The sequence below is a fragment of the Stegodyphus dumicola genome, chromosome 8, assembly GCF_044657685.1.
Source record: "Stegodyphus dumicola isolate Sdum_Otavi_A_Nest chromosome 8, ASM4465768v1".
NCBI lineage: Eukaryota > Metazoa > Arthropoda > Arachnida > Araneae > Eresidae > Stegodyphus > Stegodyphus dumicola.
Window position 1 is genome coordinate 39,338,338 of NC_140775.1, and position 20,347 is coordinate 39,358,684.

General features: G+C 33.3%; 1 protein-coding gene across 5 annotated transcripts in view; it reads left to right on the top strand.

Moving 5' to 3' along the window:
- The window catches only part of LOC118183243 (B-cell receptor CD22-like), a 62,132-nt gene that overhangs the window by 7,644 nt on the left and 34,141 nt on the right, over positions 1–20,347 (top strand). For 4 of the 5 annotated variants that reach the window (XR_004757207.2, XR_004757206.2, XR_004757208.2 and 1 more), the window contains exon 3: positions 20,104–20,304. Coding sequence is in view for 2 of the 5 variants with exons in the window: in XM_035352709.2 (XP_035208600.2) it covers positions 20,104–20,304 (201 nt within the window). In the remaining 3 variants the exon portion in view is untranslated. Of the gene's footprint in view, positions 1–12,203; positions 12,354–20,103; positions 20,305–20,347 lie in introns of those variants that run through there. The other variant, XM_035352711.2, reaches the window with a different exon arrangement.

Sequence of the window (20,347 nt, forward strand, 5' to 3'; positions counted from 1 at the left end):
AATATGTAAATCAAAATTATAACGGTAAAACTGCAATTCTCCCTCTCTGTTTCAAAAATCATAATAACTTCTTTGGATTGCGTCATTTCGAGGTCATTCCATTTTGCATGTCCTGTGCAGCTTTGATGATGTAATAATTGGGAACTGAAACTTTCTAACTCGATCCAAACCTCTCTCTTCGTGTGCTTCCATATAGGGTAACTATGCATTTCAGCTTCACTCTTTGCCCTGCTAGGATGTAATTTCGCTGTCTTGCTATAAAAAATATGAAAGCAGACTTCTAAATTTAATTGACTGTAACCTCTCTTATTTTTATTTAATTTGGGGATTTCTTCTTTCTATCTTAGAAATAGTGCCATACATCTAAACTGCGTCATTTATATTAATCATGCGATCTTACGTAACCCTTAATGCAGATATCTCTTGACCAATCACCAAATTGTAAACCAAAACATAAACTTTTGCCTCCCTCCCTGCTTTTGCATTACTACTGTGACACTCTTTCTTTTGGCTTATGCTTTCATCCTGTTAAGATGCTGCAGCAATCTTCTATCGCTATAGTATCAAAATTGTAAATGTTTTGGATGTGGGTACGATTGGAGTGCCAAGTGAGTTGTGGCTACAAATGTGAATTTAAATAAATACGAAATTCAATCCGGCTCGACTGTTTCTTCTTTAAAATGGATGGACGCTCTGAGCATCAGGTATCTATGCCATCAGTGCTTCTATGCTTCTATGCCTTAGTGTCTTATCATGAGTGCTTCTAAATTTGTGCTTTTTATTCTATTCTTTGCCAGTTCTAGTTATGAAGAAATCTACACTGTTTTGTTTGCTCGTAATTGAATCATGGGAAAAGTCCTGTTTCACCGAAAATTTTAACGCAAAAAATATAAATGTTCTTGAATAGGCACGACTGGAGTGCCAAGCGAACTGTGGCCACATATGTCAATTGGAAATAAAAGTGGAATTAAAATAACATATTAGCATACTACACAATCAGAATTCTTCCTCTTCAATATGAATCTATGTACACATCAACATTGCTCTGTCTTTTCCTTGCTTTTATTACATATATAAATATTATATTATATGATACATTAATGTTTCTCTCCCTATGTAGTTACCAATCTGTTTTCATCTTTAAAAATTTGGAGATTTTTGCACAAACTCAGCAGCACACATGAACTTTGCATTGTTCATCCCTAATAATGAATTATAAATTATTAATAAGGATTACAAGATAAATCTAAGAAAATAAAACATTCACTTGTATTTATGTATCATCCCATCTATCGTGAAAGCTGGCTGAGGGTTCGGACGGTCCTTAAAAGTCCATAGTTTTTTAGGAATCGAATTTTGGTTCTTAATTTTGGCTAAAATCGGCAGAAGGTCCTTAATTTTAATCAACTGAAATTTCTGTCTGTTTTTACAACTGCCATTTTGAGTGTGAATTAGCATTTTGGAGAAATATTTTTGGCGATTCACTAACATATATGGTTACATTTTGAATGGGTTCATAGGTTATAATTCGTTCATATTTCTAATATATACTCAAGTTTCTAAGGAAGAAGTGAAACATAAGCATTTTAAAATTCATTTTTTTTCTAATGAAGAGCTCTTAAACAACTTTTCACTTTTGAGGAGGTGAATTCTTTTATTAAATCGTTCTAAATTTGGCACCTTATCAATATTTTGGTGATTTTAAGATCAGTTTCTAAAGAAAATTTTTAATTCCGAGATTTGGGAATTTTTTGACGATTTTTTTTATAAAACATTGTAACATTGATAAATTTCATTTAAGTAATGTTAATATATTGAAATTATATTTAAAAAAATAACATTAAAATAAAACATTTTTATTTTTCGCTTTCATATTACAAAGTTTTGAATCTGAAAAATAAACAAGGTACAGTGCTCTAAAGAACAATTTACCAAACATTCTTAGCAAAAGCAAAATTAGCCATGTAATTCATTAAAAATGTCTTCTTAATTTTTTCATAGTAAGAGGTTTTCGCATGTAATTGTCTCAGAATATTCAGAATTCTCAGAATATGCATCAGTTTTAATAAAATAATAATGAAATAATAAATAAATTGTACACTACCCCAACCTTTTTTTTTACAAAATATTTCTGCCTTTTTGCTGTTACAGAATTGGTAGGAATAATTTTTCTTTAGGAGTTTAGCTTGGAATTGCAGCTTGAAAATTTGAGAAGGATTTGAAGGCTAGATTTATAGACCCATGATTCTAGAAGATTAAAGAAATATGTGCCAAAAGGAAAAATGTCTCCATGGTATTAACATGTAATGGATGTATTTTACAGAAAGTTTGCGGTGAACTACTTACTTTTTGGAGAACGTCTGGAAGAACAATGAAAACATGCTTCTGATACTAGAATCTTTTTCTTTGCATGTTTATCTTCCCTTTATTTTCTCTAATTTTTACTAGACACAAACATGGAAAATTTCAAAAATGCTTCTAATCTTATCACAGGTGTGGAATAAAAAATAAAAGGAATAAAAAAATTCCTTTCTACAGAAAGGAGTTTTTTAACAACGAAGAAATTGAAAACTTACAATTTAAAAGATTCATCTAATATGTTTTAATGTATCATACACAGGGTTAGAGCTAGGCATTTTCCCACCTGATGCAATCTCTGTGGATCTTAAATTCTGCTGCCTACTTCCTTTCTAAATTTTGCTTCCATTGCCTGCTCTAAACTCTAAAAGTTTTGCCATTTCTAGATTTTGTTGCTCGGTGGGTCACTAAATTCTAAACATTATGCCACAACAGCTCTGTAACCGGCCCTTACCATATATATTTCATACTTGTTCTGAATGTTCATATTACTAAAGAAATAAAATTAGCAGCTTTTTCTATACATTCTAAATGCATTTTTTTTGTTTTTGTTTGTTTTGTTTTTAGAATAACAGAAATCTTTAATTAAAATTCTAAAATGAAAAGGAAACATGTTGAAGAAAGTAACTGAATACATAAAGAAAATTATTCTTCAAAGATATGTACAGTTATTATTATGTAAATTACCCAGTTGTTTATGATTTCAGCTTTTACTGTAATTTCCAATTTTTATTTCCTCATATAAATTATATAATATATATATTAACATAAATTTATATATATATTAACATAAAGTTACTGAGTCTTTGACCACTAAGTCCACATGCATCATGATGATCTCTTTGTATACATATTAAATGACCACTAGTCTGTATTTTTAGTTTGAATTTGACTGTTGTTGTTTAATTACATCACCATGAGCTGTAATTGATTTTGTTAGCATCAGAACATGCCTTTATGTTTAAGTTCTTTTTAAATAAGAGGCTTATTTAAACCTTTGTCTAACATTGTAGTTACTTTCAGACATAATTTCCTTCATGTCCATCATGGGTTTTTGGAGTATTTAACTTTTACCAGATCAGGTAAACCTTCATAGGTACATTGTAGACTGATGACAAGTTAGGAGATAAAGCATGCAGAAACTAGTGAGAACATTGGTTTGTGTATTGAGACAAATTTCTGATTGTTAGAAAAGATGCTTAAACAGAAGGAAATCAATATAAATTAGCCAAAATGTCTGGGAAGTCTTCAAATTAAAAAAGATGCATAAATTTTTTGTTGAGTGTTCTTGCTGCAAAACATAAATGTTTTGTAGCTTTTAATGTGTAATTATCTTAATCTCTTTAAGAATCAATGTCATAAATTACATGTATTTTAAACTGTGAAATTTTATTAGATTGTGATTTTAATAGGGCTTTTTTAACAAATATTGCTTAAAAATAAATAAAATTTAATAGTGGCTATATAAATCCATAATGACTAAGGTTATCTAACTACGTAATTTAATTATTTATAACTAATTGCTTACCCTTAAAAATTATCTGTGCATATTAAAGCAAATTATTGAATTTCATTAATCTTTAATGTAGTCACAAGATAAAACACATAAATGTAAAAATTCATGTAAAACTTATTCTTTGCATTTAGTGAGACTTAATACAAAACGACTTATCACCTCTGGTGCTTTAGTGGCTTATTGGGACCTTAAAGTATATTAACTGGGTTACAACCCATGGAACTCTACACGAAGCCACGACACTAACTGCGTCAGACAGAGCCCAACTAACTTTCAAAACTTGCCAACTGTGCCCACATCAGGCCTTTCAGGTTTGTTCCAATCAGCAGGTTTCTCTGTAGGCAAGCAGCAGCATTGACAACATCCAGTTATAAATCATGCTGATTATGATCTTTGTTCTCATTTTAACCTATGCCGCTTAACATTAAATCTACCTGCGATTTACTAAACCTCTAAACTGAGCAAGTATGTGACAAAATGAGACATTAAAAAAATAAATAAATAAAAAAACAACATAAAGTTAACTAACTGTTAGTAAAACGCAAATAAAATGTCACTTATCTTCTTCTAAATATTTCCAACTATTCAGTTTCTCAATAGAAATATTGAAAAATATACATATATTGCCATTTGCACAACTTGTTGGCTATTTGTATTAAATATGCACACATAAAAAATATTAGATTAAAGTTTATTACTATTTTAATTATCAGCATTTAAGTCACGATACTTTAATTCTAAAATTTTTGGCTATTAAAGCTTCACGATGAATAGAGCAGTGAGTAAATTTAGTTTCAGGTGCGACTTTCTTTATTTGCAAAAAATAAACCGGAATGTTTCCCTCTTAAAGCCCGAGCTCAGTTACTACATAGGACAATGCACTTATACAGCCAAAAATCTTTAATCCGGAATCGTCGGGACTTCAGCGATTGCGGATTATCGATTTTTCCGGATTATAGATCATCAGTTTAAATCTGGTAAGATGGCATGCAGAAATTATAAAATTAAAAATATGAAACCGTAATTTATAAAATAATGAGCAATTATGATCTAAAGGGTATCAAAATTTACAAAAAAAGAAGCTTAATATTTATTTGTTTACTTTATTAAACATTTCTTTTAACGCACGCATGCGTAAAGCATACCTTACGCATAGCCGAAATTAGAAAATTGCAACCAGAAAACTATTTGATTTGTATTCGTGATATTTATAATGACGAGGAATTAGATTTAAATCATATCAAAGATGGAGTACATCAACATTAAATACTACATTTAGTAAGGAATTATAAGCCAAATAAAATAAAAACATCTGCCCTGAAGATAACGAGTGGTGACAGATCAACTTCCAGTTCATTGCGTGCCGCGACGTCGAACAGATTTCGGAACGGTTAGATAAACAAAGGATATCTTTTATCCATTTTTTGTAGCAATTCGTTTTTTGTTTGATGGACATCGAATCATACTTTCGTTTCTAGATCCTTTGGGAGCTCCAGCATCGGAAATTCTATTTGACATAATCGAAAGTTCAAGCTTACTTTTATAAAATTGCTCTTACAGTCTGCAAAAAATAATAAGCCGGATCCAATTCGAAGATTAAGGAACAATGCAATCATCAACATTAACTGAAATAGATAATTAGATAATTTTAGCTTATACCGTCCGTTATACATTAAACGTGCACACGAAAATGTATTCTGCGCTTGCGCAGTCGTAAATGTCTTGTGTGCACGCGTAAAACGCCTATGAGCATGCATCAACGCGGCACATGCGCAGAAAGATTTTAGCTTTGAGGTCCGGATTATGGGTGTCCGAATTAACGACTTTTGACTGTACCAAGTAATATCATTTTCAGACATAAAATTGTCAGTTGTTTTGAAAATTTCATTTGCAGTTACTGTATTATGAAGCGAAATGCTCAATGGCAATTCATTTATCTTCAAAACATATGTGAACTAATAATTGATCAAAGTTCGTTGTATCAGTAATTTCATGTAATTGCAATGTGAAATACTAACTCTGTTTTAATTTTTGAATGTCTCCTTTATGGAATTTCCCATTTCATGAATTCATCAACTTACTGTATAATTTGATAATTGAATATTATTAGTTTCATTAGCCATTGAATAATGTTAAAACGATATCTTTAGCTGCTGGTAATATAAGGTTTTCTCCAATAATGTTAGCCTGCGCAGGCTTGGCAATTCTTAGGCTTACTAGGTAATTAGCTTGTAAAACTTTTTCACTTGGAGTAACAAAACCTTTCATTACTTGTTTACTAGTTTTGAACTCTGATAATTTCCTCTTAAAATATTCTTCAGATTTATTCTTTAAATTGCTGTGCTTAGATTCAAGATGTCTTTTAAGAAACGAAGGATTCAGACTTTGACTGGATAATAGTTCACCGCAATCAACACATTGAGGTTGAGGGTCCATTTTCATCTCCATTCCAAGTAAACCCAAATGATAAATAACTTTCATTATATCTCCTATAAGTAATTTTCCTTTTATTTTCAATATTATTAGTGCTAGTAGACTGTCCTGTGAATCATCACTTAATCAATCTTAGCTATTTTTCCATTTTGAAAATCTAGGTTTGTTTTATTATTTTCTTCACAAATATTTAAATGCACAATATATTATTACGAGTTCTCCAAAAACAGATGGTGATATTCTCAAATTGCATAGAAAAGTAAGGAATACAAAGCAACAAGAAGACAAAATACCTGCTATTAGAAACAGCAAATCAACGTAAAATTTATTCTAATAGAGAGCAAAATGAGAGTGGAAATTGTGGTCACATAAACTGTAGACATGCTAATAAATGGATCAACTCTAAAAGAATTAATGAGATACCATTATCTTTTTATACAAATTTATTTTCTATTAAATACAACATCCATTTATATTACTCCTTTTAAAAAAAATATTTAGGTCATATTTTGTAATGTCTATGGCTAAAAGACTATTTGTGAAAATAAAACGAATTATTTTGCCAAAATTTGTGAGCAGCTATTGACCTTGAACAAAGCTCAAATCAAATAAATTTACGAATGTTAGAGAATAAGCTTAAGCAGGATGTTAGGGTATTTAATTTTTGAACTCAATAATTAAAAACGCTTTGTTTCTTTGCGTACTACCTATTTTTCTCTTGCATACTACCGGTTGAGAATCGCTGCCATAGACTGACTATTCAACAAGTAATAAAGATATGTTTGGATTATCAAGTGATTTTGTAATTCTTCAAACATTCTCGGCATCTTCTACTATGTAATCAATATTTTAGTGATTTTCTAACTTCAGTCCACTCGTAACTGCAGAATATTGGTGTCTTCTCTAATCAAGTGCTTATCTGAATACAAATTATCTGCAATAAACTACACTGTCGTCACTAACACATATATATATTTCTGTACACCAAAATATCTGAGGGAAATCTAGTTTTTATTATAATTTGTTATTTCTAAAAATTAAGGGTTTCAAATAATATGGTAGCTGTGTAATCAAAAACAAAGTTTTGGGAGGCTAAAAGCTGGTCATCGTATATCTATATACCAATCCTCGCTTCTCATTTTTATGTACTCTGTGAAGGATAAGTTTCTTCTGGCAGATCTCTCGTCTTTGTTTGAGCCCATAGTTGCGACATACGTAATATCTCAGACTTTCTCATGTATCAATAAAATGTGTTTTTGGATGTGGATAAAAGCATTAGCGAAACTGTAGAAACTACTCCAGGTCAACCTAAGTTGAGAATACTGGATATAGTAGAAAGTGTATGCGTCCACCATAGAATATAGTTCTATCATTTCGAGAAGTGATGTTGTAAAAATTACGCTTTGAACTATGAATACTGTTATACAAAGAGAACGTAAAGGAGAAAAATGTGTGAAACAATAGATTATGTTGCGTCCAGCTTTTTATTTAAAAATTTGCTAAATTGTGTCAATCATTCGATGACTAGCAGGAAGACATCTCCTTTTTTGGCTTTATTGGTAAAATTGCAAATTTCACTCAACTTTCGATGAGAAAACCAATTAAAGCATTCATTCATTTACTGACCAAGAGAAGAAAAAAGCAATTGTTATGGCGTCTGCTTCGACATATATGTATAATTTTCAACCTCATTAAAGCTGGAAAACCACTGCATGATTCCGCTAAGATTATTGTTATGAATGATGTTTTTGTCAAATTACAAGAGCATTTTGCTTATAAATCTGATAACAATATTGTTACTTACTTTTGCTGCTGATTTGACTGGTATTTCTGTGACAAGCATAAATTGCATGAAATCGGAATTTAAAGAAAATGGCGGATTTTTTTACTCCAGGTAAGCAATGACCTTTGAAAGTCAGTACACAAACTCAAATGGAACAATATGATGATCAAAATCGTAAAAAACAACCTTATATTTAGCGTAGGTATAATGAAACACTCAATCGATTTCGAGGGCAGCTAAAGGTCCCTCCTCATCAGGAGAAAGAAATACATAGAAAGAAGAAAATAGGAGAAGGCGTCACAGAAACACGTAGTGCTTATCAGCACTGCACGTGGTTATAACTAGATTTTTAATCAGAGTTGCACTGGCCGCCTACTTTTACTGAGCCAGGCTGTCTGATCAAGCATAAAGAAATATTAGCGAAGTTAAAATAGGGAGCGAGGGGCAAATGCACATTACGCTCAAAATCTGAACTTCAAATAATGGAAAGCAACCACTGAACGGATTTTTATACCCTCTGGTAGTACCAAGCGCGAGGAGGTAACGCCATCTATCGGCAAAAATAATTGAATTAAGATAGTAGAATTTTAAAGGCATTAGGAAGGACTGGATTGGACTTCAAATCATTAACTAAACTTTCTAAATCTTTGTGAATGTGAAAAGCCTCAAGAAAATCCAATTCGCCTATGGAAGAAGCCTTTTGGATGATTTTTGCAGACCCAAAATCAAAATTATGGTTAAAAGTCCAGCTATGATACGCTATTGAAGACTTGTTAATTTCGCCTTTTTTGACATAAGATTCATGTTCCTTGATACGAAACTTCAACGCTCTTTTTGTTTGGCCAATATATCTTAAACCACACTGACATGATATACTATAAATTCCCCAAGAATTCAAGACAGAAACGCAATCTTTTAGAATCGAAGGGTGAATTTTATTAATAGGGGAGAAACCGACTTGAAAATTGAATTTCTGGAGAATCCGTGCAATTTTATAGCTAACAATTCAATTTTCAAGTCGGTTTCTCCCCTATTAATAAAATTCACCCTTCGATTCTAAAAGATTGCGTTTCTGTCTTGAATTCTTGGGGAATTTATAGTATATCATGTCAGTGTGGTTTAAGATATATTGGCCAAACAAAAAGAGCGTTGAAGTTTCGTATCAAGGAACATGAATCTTATGTCAAAAAAGGCGAAATTAACAAGTCTTCAATAGCGTATCATAGCTGGACTTTTAACCATAATTTTGATTTTGGGTCTGCAAAAATCATGCAAAAGGCTTCTTCCATAGGCGAATTGGATTTTCTTGAGGCTTTTCACATTCACAAAGATTTAGAAAGTTTAGTTAATGATTTGAAATCCAATCCAGTCCTTCCTAATGCCTTTAAAATTCTACTATCTTAATTCAATTATTTTTGCCGATAGATGGCGTTACCTCCTCGCGCTTGGTACTACCAGAGGGTATAAAAATCCGTTCAGTGGTTGCTTTCCATTATTTGAAGTTCAGATTTTGAGCGTAATGTGCATTTGCCCCTCGCTCCCTATTTTAACTTCGCTAATATTTCTTTATGCTTGATCAGACAGCCTGGCTCAGTAAAAGTAGGCGGCCAGTGCAACTCTGATTAAAAATCTAGTTATAACCACGTGCAGTGCTGATAAGCACTACATGTTTCTGTGACGCCTTCTCCTATTTTCTTCTTTCTATGTATTTCTTTCTCCTGATGAGGAGGGACCTTTAGCTGCCCTCGAAATCGATTGAGTGTTTCATTATACTTACGCTAAATATAAGGTTGTTTTTTACGATTTTGATTGTCACATTAGCGTGTTTCTTTTCTAGTCCAATATGATGAGTTAACTTTAGCAACAATACAGAGGAAAGTTTGTGGTTTCTTTTTATGGAATGAAATTTCAACTGTGCAGAAAGAGGCTAAAGTTATAAATGATGAAGCTGATTTGCCAAATATGTCCATTCGCACAGTAGGACGAATGATGAATGATTTAGGATTTGCATACAGAAAACAAAAACGTCAGTCAGTTTTGATTGAACATGATGATATTCACTGCTGAAAGCATTCACACGGTAGGACAATTTATTATTCTTTGGTAAATTCTGGGCATTCTAAAACCAAAATTTTGGAGGATAAAACTATAAAAAGTGCTAAGATAGCCTTTTGAGTGGTCTTTCAGCAGGTTTAATTGCTCCCTCAAGAAAAGGCTCACAACATATAGTTGTTCATGCTGGTAATGAAAACGGATTTATTCCTGAAACATGTGATATATTCAAAGCTAAGAAAAAGAAAGATAGTATCATGGGGAAATGAATGCAGAATATTATGAAAATTAGTTTGAAAAAAAATTACTGCCTAACCTGCAACAGAACAGTGTAATTGTGTTGGATAATGCATCTTATCACGGCGTTTTGTCTGAAAACATTCCTTCTTCAAGTACAAAGAAAGCAGAGATTCAACTCTGGCTGATAGAAAGAAAATATTCCTTGGGAAGAAAAATATGTTGAAAGTTGAATTCTTAGTTCTCGTTTCTAAGGTTCACAAATAATTTGAATTGCATCGTATCAATGCTGTAGTTGCTGAAGCCGGACATACTGTGCTCCATTTACTATCATATCATTGCGAACTGAACCTAACTGAACTCATATGGAGTAGTGTAAAAGGATATGTAGCATCCAAAAACAGAACTTTTAAAAAGGATGAAGTTCGTAAATTGATTGAGAAAGGGATTGATTTAGTGCTTCTATGCAATGAACTAAATGTGTGTGGCACATAATAGAAGAAGAGAAAATGTGGAAATTAGAGAAATGAGAACACCGTTGAGTGCGTGAAATTTAACAATTATGAGTCGGATAGCTCAGATTCTTCAAACGATAATCTTACGGAATTGAATACCTCAGTTAAAGAAAAGGCCCTTTTCAGGGCCACAAATTAAGGATACAAAGGCCCTTTTCAAGGCTACAAATTTTAAAAATGGCAGAACTATAAACAGTTATAAATAACATTATGAATACAAGCTAATATCCCTTAGAAAATATAATATGAAAATGTCCCACCAATAGCCAAATGGTTAAGGTCGCTGAGTACTGGTAGTTTGACATTGTTTAAACCAAAATGAACGGGTTGGATTCATGGTCAGTTTTCATGGTTTTTTTCCACATAAAACTGAATATGAGCCTATTTCCTTTAGAAAGTTCTCCATGAATGCATCTCACCCGTTAGTCAGATAGCTCTTGTGTGCTTTCCCATATTCAAATCAACTAACCTAACTAGTATGGAAGTACTGATCAATTAAGTTAACTATGATACAGTCAAAAGTCGTTAATTCGGACACCCATAATCCGGACCTCAAAGCTAAAAACTTTCTGCGCATGCGCCGCGTTGGCACATGCGCACAGGCGTTTACGCGTGTGCGTAAGACCTTGACTACTTACTGCACATATGCGTGTGCGCAAGTGCAGAATACGTTTTAGCCTGCGCGTTTAATGTATAACGGACGGTGTAAGCTAAAATTATCTAATTATCTATTTCAGTTAATGTTAATGATTGCATTGTTCCTTAATCTTCGAATTGCATCCCGCTTATTTTTTTTTTTTTTTTTTGCAGACTGTAAGAGCAATTTTATAAAAGTAAACTTGAACTTTCGATTATGTCAAATAGAATTTCTGATGCTGGAGCTCCCAAAGGATCTACAAAACGAAAGTATGTTTCAATGTCCATCAAACAAAAAGTGGAATTGCTGCAAAAAATGGATAAAGATATGAAGAAGGTAACAGAGAGGTTAGTGAAAACGAAAAAATTTCGATTGACAAGTTAGTCGGTATTCTCGGCACAGCAATTAACGGGACTTGAACAGTGGAACTTTGTAACTGAACAAGAAATTATGTCTGTTTATAGAATTAAAGAGAAAGTATTATCACATAAAATGAAGCAACTTAAACAACTTACATTGAAAGAAATGTTTCATAAAGTAAACAAATAAATATTAAGCTCTTTTTTTTTTTTTTTTTTTTTTTTTTTTTTTTTTTTGTAAATTTTGATACCCTTTAGATCATAATTGTTCTTTATTTCATAAATTACGGTTTCATCTTTTTAATTTTAGAATTTCTGCATGCCATCTTACGAGATTTAAACTGATGATCTATAATCCGGAATCGCCGAAGTCCCGACGAGTCCGGATTAACGACTTTTGACTGTAGAAGGAAAAAGGGTTTCTGTCTAAAGGATGAGATGTCCTTGTGGGGACTTTATAAGGGTAAAGCACATCTTTTATATAATACATTGAGAGATTCCCATGCATTTCAGAGCTTACAGTCATGGCAAACGAACTTGCTGCATACTACTAGTGTTTCACGACTTAAGCAACTCTGTCCTTAATACACTTGCTATGTAGATGATTCCACTTAAGGAAAGGAATAGCTAGATTTTTTATGTACAATATACTTGTTATATATGTGTAATATGCTTGTTATTCTTATACCTCTAAGGAAATGTATGGTTTTTACCTAACTTATACAGTCCTACCCTGCAAAATATAATTCATGGATTCTGAGAGAGTTGAATGAGCTTGTATTTTATAAATGGATATGTGTAAAAACAATGTATTCCTCTTCGTGATGCAAAAGATGCACCTTTCATGCCCCATCGTGCATAGACATTTCATTTGACAAAGCGTAAAAACTTTAATTTACTTTAAAAAAAAAAAAAAAGCAACCAGTTATTAATTAATATGGTAAATGTCTTAAAAACAATAAACATACTTCTTAACAATTTACTTTTTTTTATACTTTTTCAGTTCTTAAGGACATCTGCGCTTTGTTGTAACTAACAAAAGATATTTCTAATGTTATATTTTAATTGGTTAGTATAGGCTTAATTAATTGGTATAAGATCATTTGTTTCTTAATTTTTATCTTTGTTTTGTTTGTTTATGTTTTTTATGTTTATTTTAAAGTTTTAAATATTTTTGTAATATCTTGAAATTTTTAATGGTAAACTGTTTAGTCGTTAGACTGTAATCTGAAGTTCTCAGTTTCCAGTATTTTTATTTATTTTATTTTTGATTTCAAAACAGTAATAAAAAAGATAGGCTAAGGGTGATAGTTTGGACATGACTGGAAGAGTATGTGTCTTTGGAGACTATTAATATAGGATATAATTTTTATAATGTCTGCTATAAAATATAGTCTGAGTTTTTTAAACAATTGCAAATTAAAATCAAATTGACATCTTTAGAAAATAAAAAAATTTTCCCTGATTCACTGTTTTGGAAGCAATAAACTGTAAACTCTAAAAAGTTAAGAGAAAATAACTTATTACCAGATTTTCTAAATTTATGTGTTTTACTTTTAACTAAGCGAACGGTCTTGGGGGAAAAAAAAAAAAAAAAGTAACCCAAACTGCAAGGTTCTGTTTCAAGTTTTACTTAATGATTCAGCTTTTAAATGTCATCAAATTAGATAATAGTGAAAAACTTCATATAAATTAAGACAATGAATAACACTTCCTACATTTTACACTACAATGAACCATCAGTTTCAGCTGCAGCTTCATCGAATGAAAAGATTGTTATTTAAATACATTGGATTTGGCAAGAAGTCGGCAAATGTGGAGCGATTTGGAGGAATTGAATATGTGTGGGCAGTTTGGTGCATATGGATAATCTTACTTGAAGAAAAGGGGTAAAAGCTATGAAAAGGTTGTCCTAGCTTTGTATGTGTTCTCAGGTTAGCTTGAAGTATAGTAGAACTTCAACTGTAAGAGTATGAGAAAATTAATTTTTTTTTTAATTTTCTTTCATCCATAGTTAAAAATATGCTTGCAGCATGGTAGGAACAATTAAAAACAAGCTTATCTATTTCTCATGTAGTCCGAAAACAACCTAACCTCATTGAAATAATGCACTTTATACACTCATGTCCATAAATTAAGGATAATGCAAAATCAGGCAAAGGAAGAGTTAGAAGCAAAACGAATTTGACTTATTTGTAAAGCTTATTTATTAAACAAAAGGTAAAGAGCAAAAAAAGATGCTGTATGTTTGATACTATTAAAAAAAATTAGCGATTTTTTTCTCCCTGAAGCAAATTACAAAAAACCAATATTACATGGTTGGTATGATTGTTAATCCATTGTATGTCTCCCAGACGATGCAATACAGTCCGTACAACGCCTAGGTATGCTGAGTATCAAATTATCGATCTGATCTTGGGGGATATTACACCACTCAAAAAGCAATGCTCTCCGAAGTTCCGGTAGACATGTAGGAGGAGGTTGACGGGCTGCAACTCGTCGGCCAAGCATGTCCCAAACGTGCTCTACTGGATTCAAGTCCGGTGAGAATGCTGGCCAGTCCATACGGGTGATATCCTCCGATTGAAGGCATTTGCTTACGATGTTTGCACAGTGAGGACGGGCATTGTCATCCATAAACACAAATTGTGCACCCATGGCGCCCCGAAACAAACGTACATGTTGTTCCAGAATGACATCCCGATAGATTTGGCTTGTCATGGTTCCAATTTGAACATGGAGGTCAGTTCTGGAACCCAGAATAATTCCACCCCAAACGAGCACTCCTACACCACCGTAACTGTGTTGTTCAATGATCTTTTCTTGGTGGTAACGGGTACCTGGAGCTCTCCATGTGAAAGTCCGGCGAGAATCAGACTGCAAGCTAAACCTGGACTCGTCGGAAAACATCACACAAGCCCACTGTTGCGGTGTCCACAATGCATGCTCTCTACTCCAGGCTAACTGCAGGCGACAGTGAGTTGCAGTAAGTAGAACGCATCTGACAGGTCTACAAGCATATAGACCAATCTGCCCTAAGCGTCTGTACAGGGTTTGCCTTGAAATTGTCATACCAGTGGCTGAAGAGAGCTGACGAGACAGGTCTGAGAATGTGCTCCGCCTGTTTCTTTTGGCAGTAACTGCCAAATACCGGTCCTCATTTGGCATCGTAACTCTGGGGTGACCTGTGCTGTAACCTCTACTCACATTACCATCATCTTGGAATCGTTGCCAAAGCCTGGAGATGACACTCTGGGCAATTTCAAGTTGGTCTGATACTTCCAGTTGGGTATGCCCACATTCCAGATGGCCAATAATTCTACCACGTAAAAAGTCATCCAAATGCGTCCTTTGTGTCATAACTATTCGGTTATTGCACTGAAATGCTTATAAAGCGTCTGCGAACAATTTTACTTCTTTGCCTGTATTCTTTATATATCACTCTCTTACACCCTCGTCATTGTGACATACCATCGATGTCATCTGGTTACTTCCTGAATTTTGCATATGATTCTTGAAGATGTGTGTAGTGATTTTACAAGTGATATATTTATTTTAGAGTTCGATTTCCGTGTGACTCCAAATTATCCTTAATTTATGGACATGAGTGTAAAATAGGGAAAATGCTGTTTGGCAGCATATGAAAATTTGTTTTTCTAGTTCAGTGTGTATGGTTAGCTGATTACGCCTGAAAAAAGTACGTTATCATGTAAAAGTAATTTTAATTTTAATATTTTTAAATGTGAGGTAAAATTTTATTAGGAAATATGACTACTAGAGATGTTAAAGGACAAGTCTTGAGTTAGTCCAGTGATTGCACTCATGTGATATTGATGAAATTTTGTTATTTTTATACACAATCAGTATTGAAAAGAGATGTGAAAATCTATCATATTTTCTGTTCAATTTCTGTATAAAGATTAACAGTTTATGGAATGTAATTAATTAAAGAATATTTGAAAAAATGTAAAGTGCGATAAAAAAAAGTTTTCTTTTGAAGCTGTATGTTCAAATAACTGCACTGTGTTTTGGAGAAATTGTCAGCATTTTTAAGGCATCTGTTGGAATCATGATGGAGGAGGATGTTTTCTGATAAAATCTGTTGTCTGTTGCATAGGCTGCTCAGAAGGGATAAAGGTTAGTGATGCTGACTGCAGTACTAAAGGGCTTGGGTTTGAATACCGAAGAAGGCATAAATGTTTGTTAGCATAGTAATGCTTGTGTAGCAAAGGGACACTTAAAATACATGGTAAGCTGAGATCTTGAGAGATTGGTGGTGGGGAAAGAAGATCCTCATTCCTCTTCCTGGATGTTCTCCCACAGCATTCTGGCTGAACACATTTCCATTCAGGGCAGAATCGTAGCAGTTAGCAAGGCACAGTGATATCTAATATGCCTTCTTGGATTCACAGATGTTGGCTTTGCTTTAGCCTGTATATGTCTCTTGCATAGAAATATAGTACAGTCTTATTTATATTATTGTTTAGCTTGACACATTGCCTTTTCAGGGACTTAGTAAAAGCTGATGGAAGATGAAATAATTAAACAGTGAGATATCTGCACTGAAAACCAAAAGTTTGTAGTTTTAAGAGTGCCCAATTTTTGTTTCTTGACAATATTTTCTCCCTACTTATTACTTTAACGTAGCAGAAGTCGTGATTGCTTCAGGGAGAGACAAAAATTAGTTCATTTGGCAAACAGAATAGTCCTATCAATGGTTGTATGTTTAAAATGAAAGGGAAATTACAGTAATCTATTTCTTTTTCCCTTATAGTGCACATATTTTCTCGGCATGCTTCCAACTGCAGTTGTCTCTTTTATGGGTTGACAATCCAGTGACAGTTTTCAAAGGTACTGCAAAGCTGTACATTGTTTATTTCCTTGGTGTGTGTGTCTGATTATGGCAAAGCCTCGGGGGCTATCTCCCTAAGGGGAGGGATGCCTTCGTGAACAGCTTTCTAAGGGAAACTGGGTCGTATACCCATTACACATGGGGGAAACCATGAAAACGCCCATGCAGCCAGCCCGTTCATGGGATTCGAACCTCCGACCGAACTACAAGTGTTCAGCGACTTTACCGCTCGGCCGCTGGTCATTTCCTTGGATTTTGTTGAAAACTGCAGTGTAAACTTGTTCAGCTTGTTCTCCCGAGTTCATTCTCAAGGTCATCCAGAGCTTTACTTTTTGAACTCATACTTTGAATTTTCTTATATCAATTGTAGTTAAGATTTCCTGCTTGGAATATAGTTTTTAGAACTCGGTTGAAATTTCTGTTAACCATACTAATATATTATACTTTGCCAAATTTTAAAACACAAACTTTTCTGCAGTAGACATTTCCATTTTATCTTCTGTCATATGCCAAACAGCGATCATCTATGTCAACACATAGAATGCTAGATAGAAAACTTTGTATCCATATCCACATACTTCATTAAGGATGCCATCAAAAAGTGTTATGTGGCAATTCAGATGTGTGGGGTAGCATTTGCTTGTTTAAATATTTGGGGATTTGCACTTCTAAAATTAAAACAGCAATTTTTTAATTATTAATTTTTTTAACTAAGTAAATACACTCACTTCCAAAAGTTAAGCACGAAGATGTAAAATGCGAAAAACATCAACAAATACTGCTTTGATTGACACAAAATTCAGCAGGAAAGTAGCATATATATTTATGCATAAAGCAAAATCAGTAATTATATACAGAAATAAAACAATATTAAATTTTTGTAAGTTATCAGATAATGACATACTGCAGACCTAAACAGAATTATGTATAAAGGGAAAATAAACAGCATAAAATGAAAAAAAAGGACATTAATAGGGTATAGGATCCCCCAGCCCCCCGCATCTGTATACAAAGTTTACACCTTGTGATCATGCTTTCAATTAGGTGGTCAACCACTGCAGAATTAAACAATTGCCATTCTTCTTGTAAAGCAGTTTCCAGCTCAATAAGAAAGGCTGGAGGTGAGAAACGTGAAAATACAGCACGGCTGAGAGCATCCCAAAGATTTTCAATGGGATTAAGGTCGGGCGAATATGTTGGCCACACCATACACGCAATCCCTTCACTCTCCAGGTAGTCATCGACGATGTCAGCTCTATGAGGAAGTAACCATAGATGTCACACATGTGGAGGTCGCTCTGCGATTCCGCTTGGCTACAATAGCAATATATCGATCTTCCACATGTGTTGTAACCCTTGGGTGACTGGCTACGAACCTTCGGACAACTGTCTGTGTGGCTACGAACCTTCGGACAACTGTCTGTGTGGTTTGTAATTGTTTCAATATTCTTGAAATTACATAATGATGAACGCCGAAGAAAAGAGCAACATCTGTGATCAACTGTCGTGCTTCAATGCGCCCCACAGCACGCCAGCACTTAGAATCTTCCATTCGTCTTCTGGAAGTCATAGAAAAATGTATGTTTTGAAAACAAATTGTACAAAAGTTTTAAACACCTTCTATCAGCACTTACAATTAACTTCTGTAACTCTTCATAAAGCTGGCTTCTTATAAGACTGCCTTTTTTTGCATATTTCTTGACATGAAAGCACGATGGCTCTTACCTAACATATTTGCATACTTCCATCTGCCTCTGCAGGGAATTGCATCCTCTTCAATTCTGATTGGCTTCCGGAAATTAGCATTTTCCTCTCCGTGCTTAACTTTTGGAAGTGAGTGTATATATTTATATACGAATAGAGAATGTTTGTATGTATAATAAAAAGGGAAAGTGTCCATGATTAGTTAAAGCTTGGTTTAGATACTTGTCACTTAGGCATCTTCTCTCACTTACAGTTGAGATTAAATTATATGTGAATCTTCCTTTAGAATCTGGGTCGTTACACTTTGCTTGCCATAGAGTCAAACTTTTTCTTTTCAACAAGGATTTCAAACTGTCAGAGGAAGGCTTTACTTCAAAATCAATAATTTGATTTTTAGTGTCAGCCTTTGCCAATCTATCTGCTAACTTGTTACCAATGGTACCAATATGACTCTTCGTCCAAAAGAGTTTAATATCTCTGAATGCGCTAAAAAAATGAACATGTCTTTTATCTGTTTAATTAGATCGTTATTTGGACAAACATCCATAATTGAAACAATCACTATAGATATGTACAGCATCTATTGTAGAATTAGAAATAAGCCAATATGAGGCCTCTTGCAGGACCACTAACTCTGCCTGATAGACAGAGGCATTGTCAGAAAGTCTATATTCCCTTTATAAGCTTAGTTTCTCATCTGAGAACACACAAAAGGCTGCCCCCACATGACCATTTAATTTAGATACAGCTTTTTTTTTTTTTTTTTTTCCCCTTGTAACAAATTTGTAATGGTACTGTGGAGTTTGCCAGCTGATGAAAAGAAAGCATTTCGCTTCTGCAAAAATATGGCATTTTGCACAACATAAAAAATGCACAACATAGAAAGAATTCTATGAAGTTGTACTTAACTGCAAAATTTTAACTGCAAATTTTATGAAAATGCAATCAGAAAAATTGTAAGCAAAGTGTTAGAATTCAGATCACAAATTGTTTTGAAGGTAGCCTTATCTTCTTTACAACAGCTATTTGTTTTATTTATTGTTGGCCATTGTGCTGAGCCAAAATTGTGCATGTAGCCAAGTTTTTATATGGAGACAGATTGCTGTGTATATGGGAAGAATAACAGTACGAAAACATCACAGAAGGATTTCTTGAAAAAACAATATGAGTTTTATTACCAATGTTTTTTGCTTTTTAAAAAATTTTATTGATTTATTGCTCTTTTTATGGAATACTCGGTGTGCTGCCATTTTGAAAATGGCTCGTTTTTTCTGCACTAGCATGGTAAAAAATTAGTCACCTATAAGTTTGTGAATGCTCTCTCAGTGAATTCACAGCTTTTTGGTAAAGGTGAGGATAATCAGAAAATATCCTACTTTGTATGAAATTTATAATATTTTATATAAACTTAAAAGTACTTAATGCTGTTTTCATAGTGAAGCAAAAGTTGTCCAGCTAAACTGTTAATACTAAAACTAAGTTTTTATGCTGTAATTTTTTTTTTTTTTTTTTTTTTTTTTTTTTTTTTTTTTTTAATGTTATGTACTAATTATTTTGTATTTTCTTGCTAAGTAATTTATTCACATTTCATTTGATTGGTTCATTGTACTTAACTGCAAAATTTTATGAAAATGCAATATCATACTTATTCTTTAAGGTATTCCCTCTATTGTCACTTGGTGGCGAGATTCATTCCTGCTTGATGATAGCTTTGTTACTATGCCTAGAGGAGTTGTTCGAAATGAACTGACTTTGGCATATTTGGACAGGAGAGATTTGATGTCAACTCTCACGTGCCAAGCTTCTCTTCCGAATGCAACTGAACCATCGAAAACATCAATTAGTTTAGATTTGAACTGTAAGTGGTTTTAATTTTATGCTGTGTATTTTCTTATAATAGT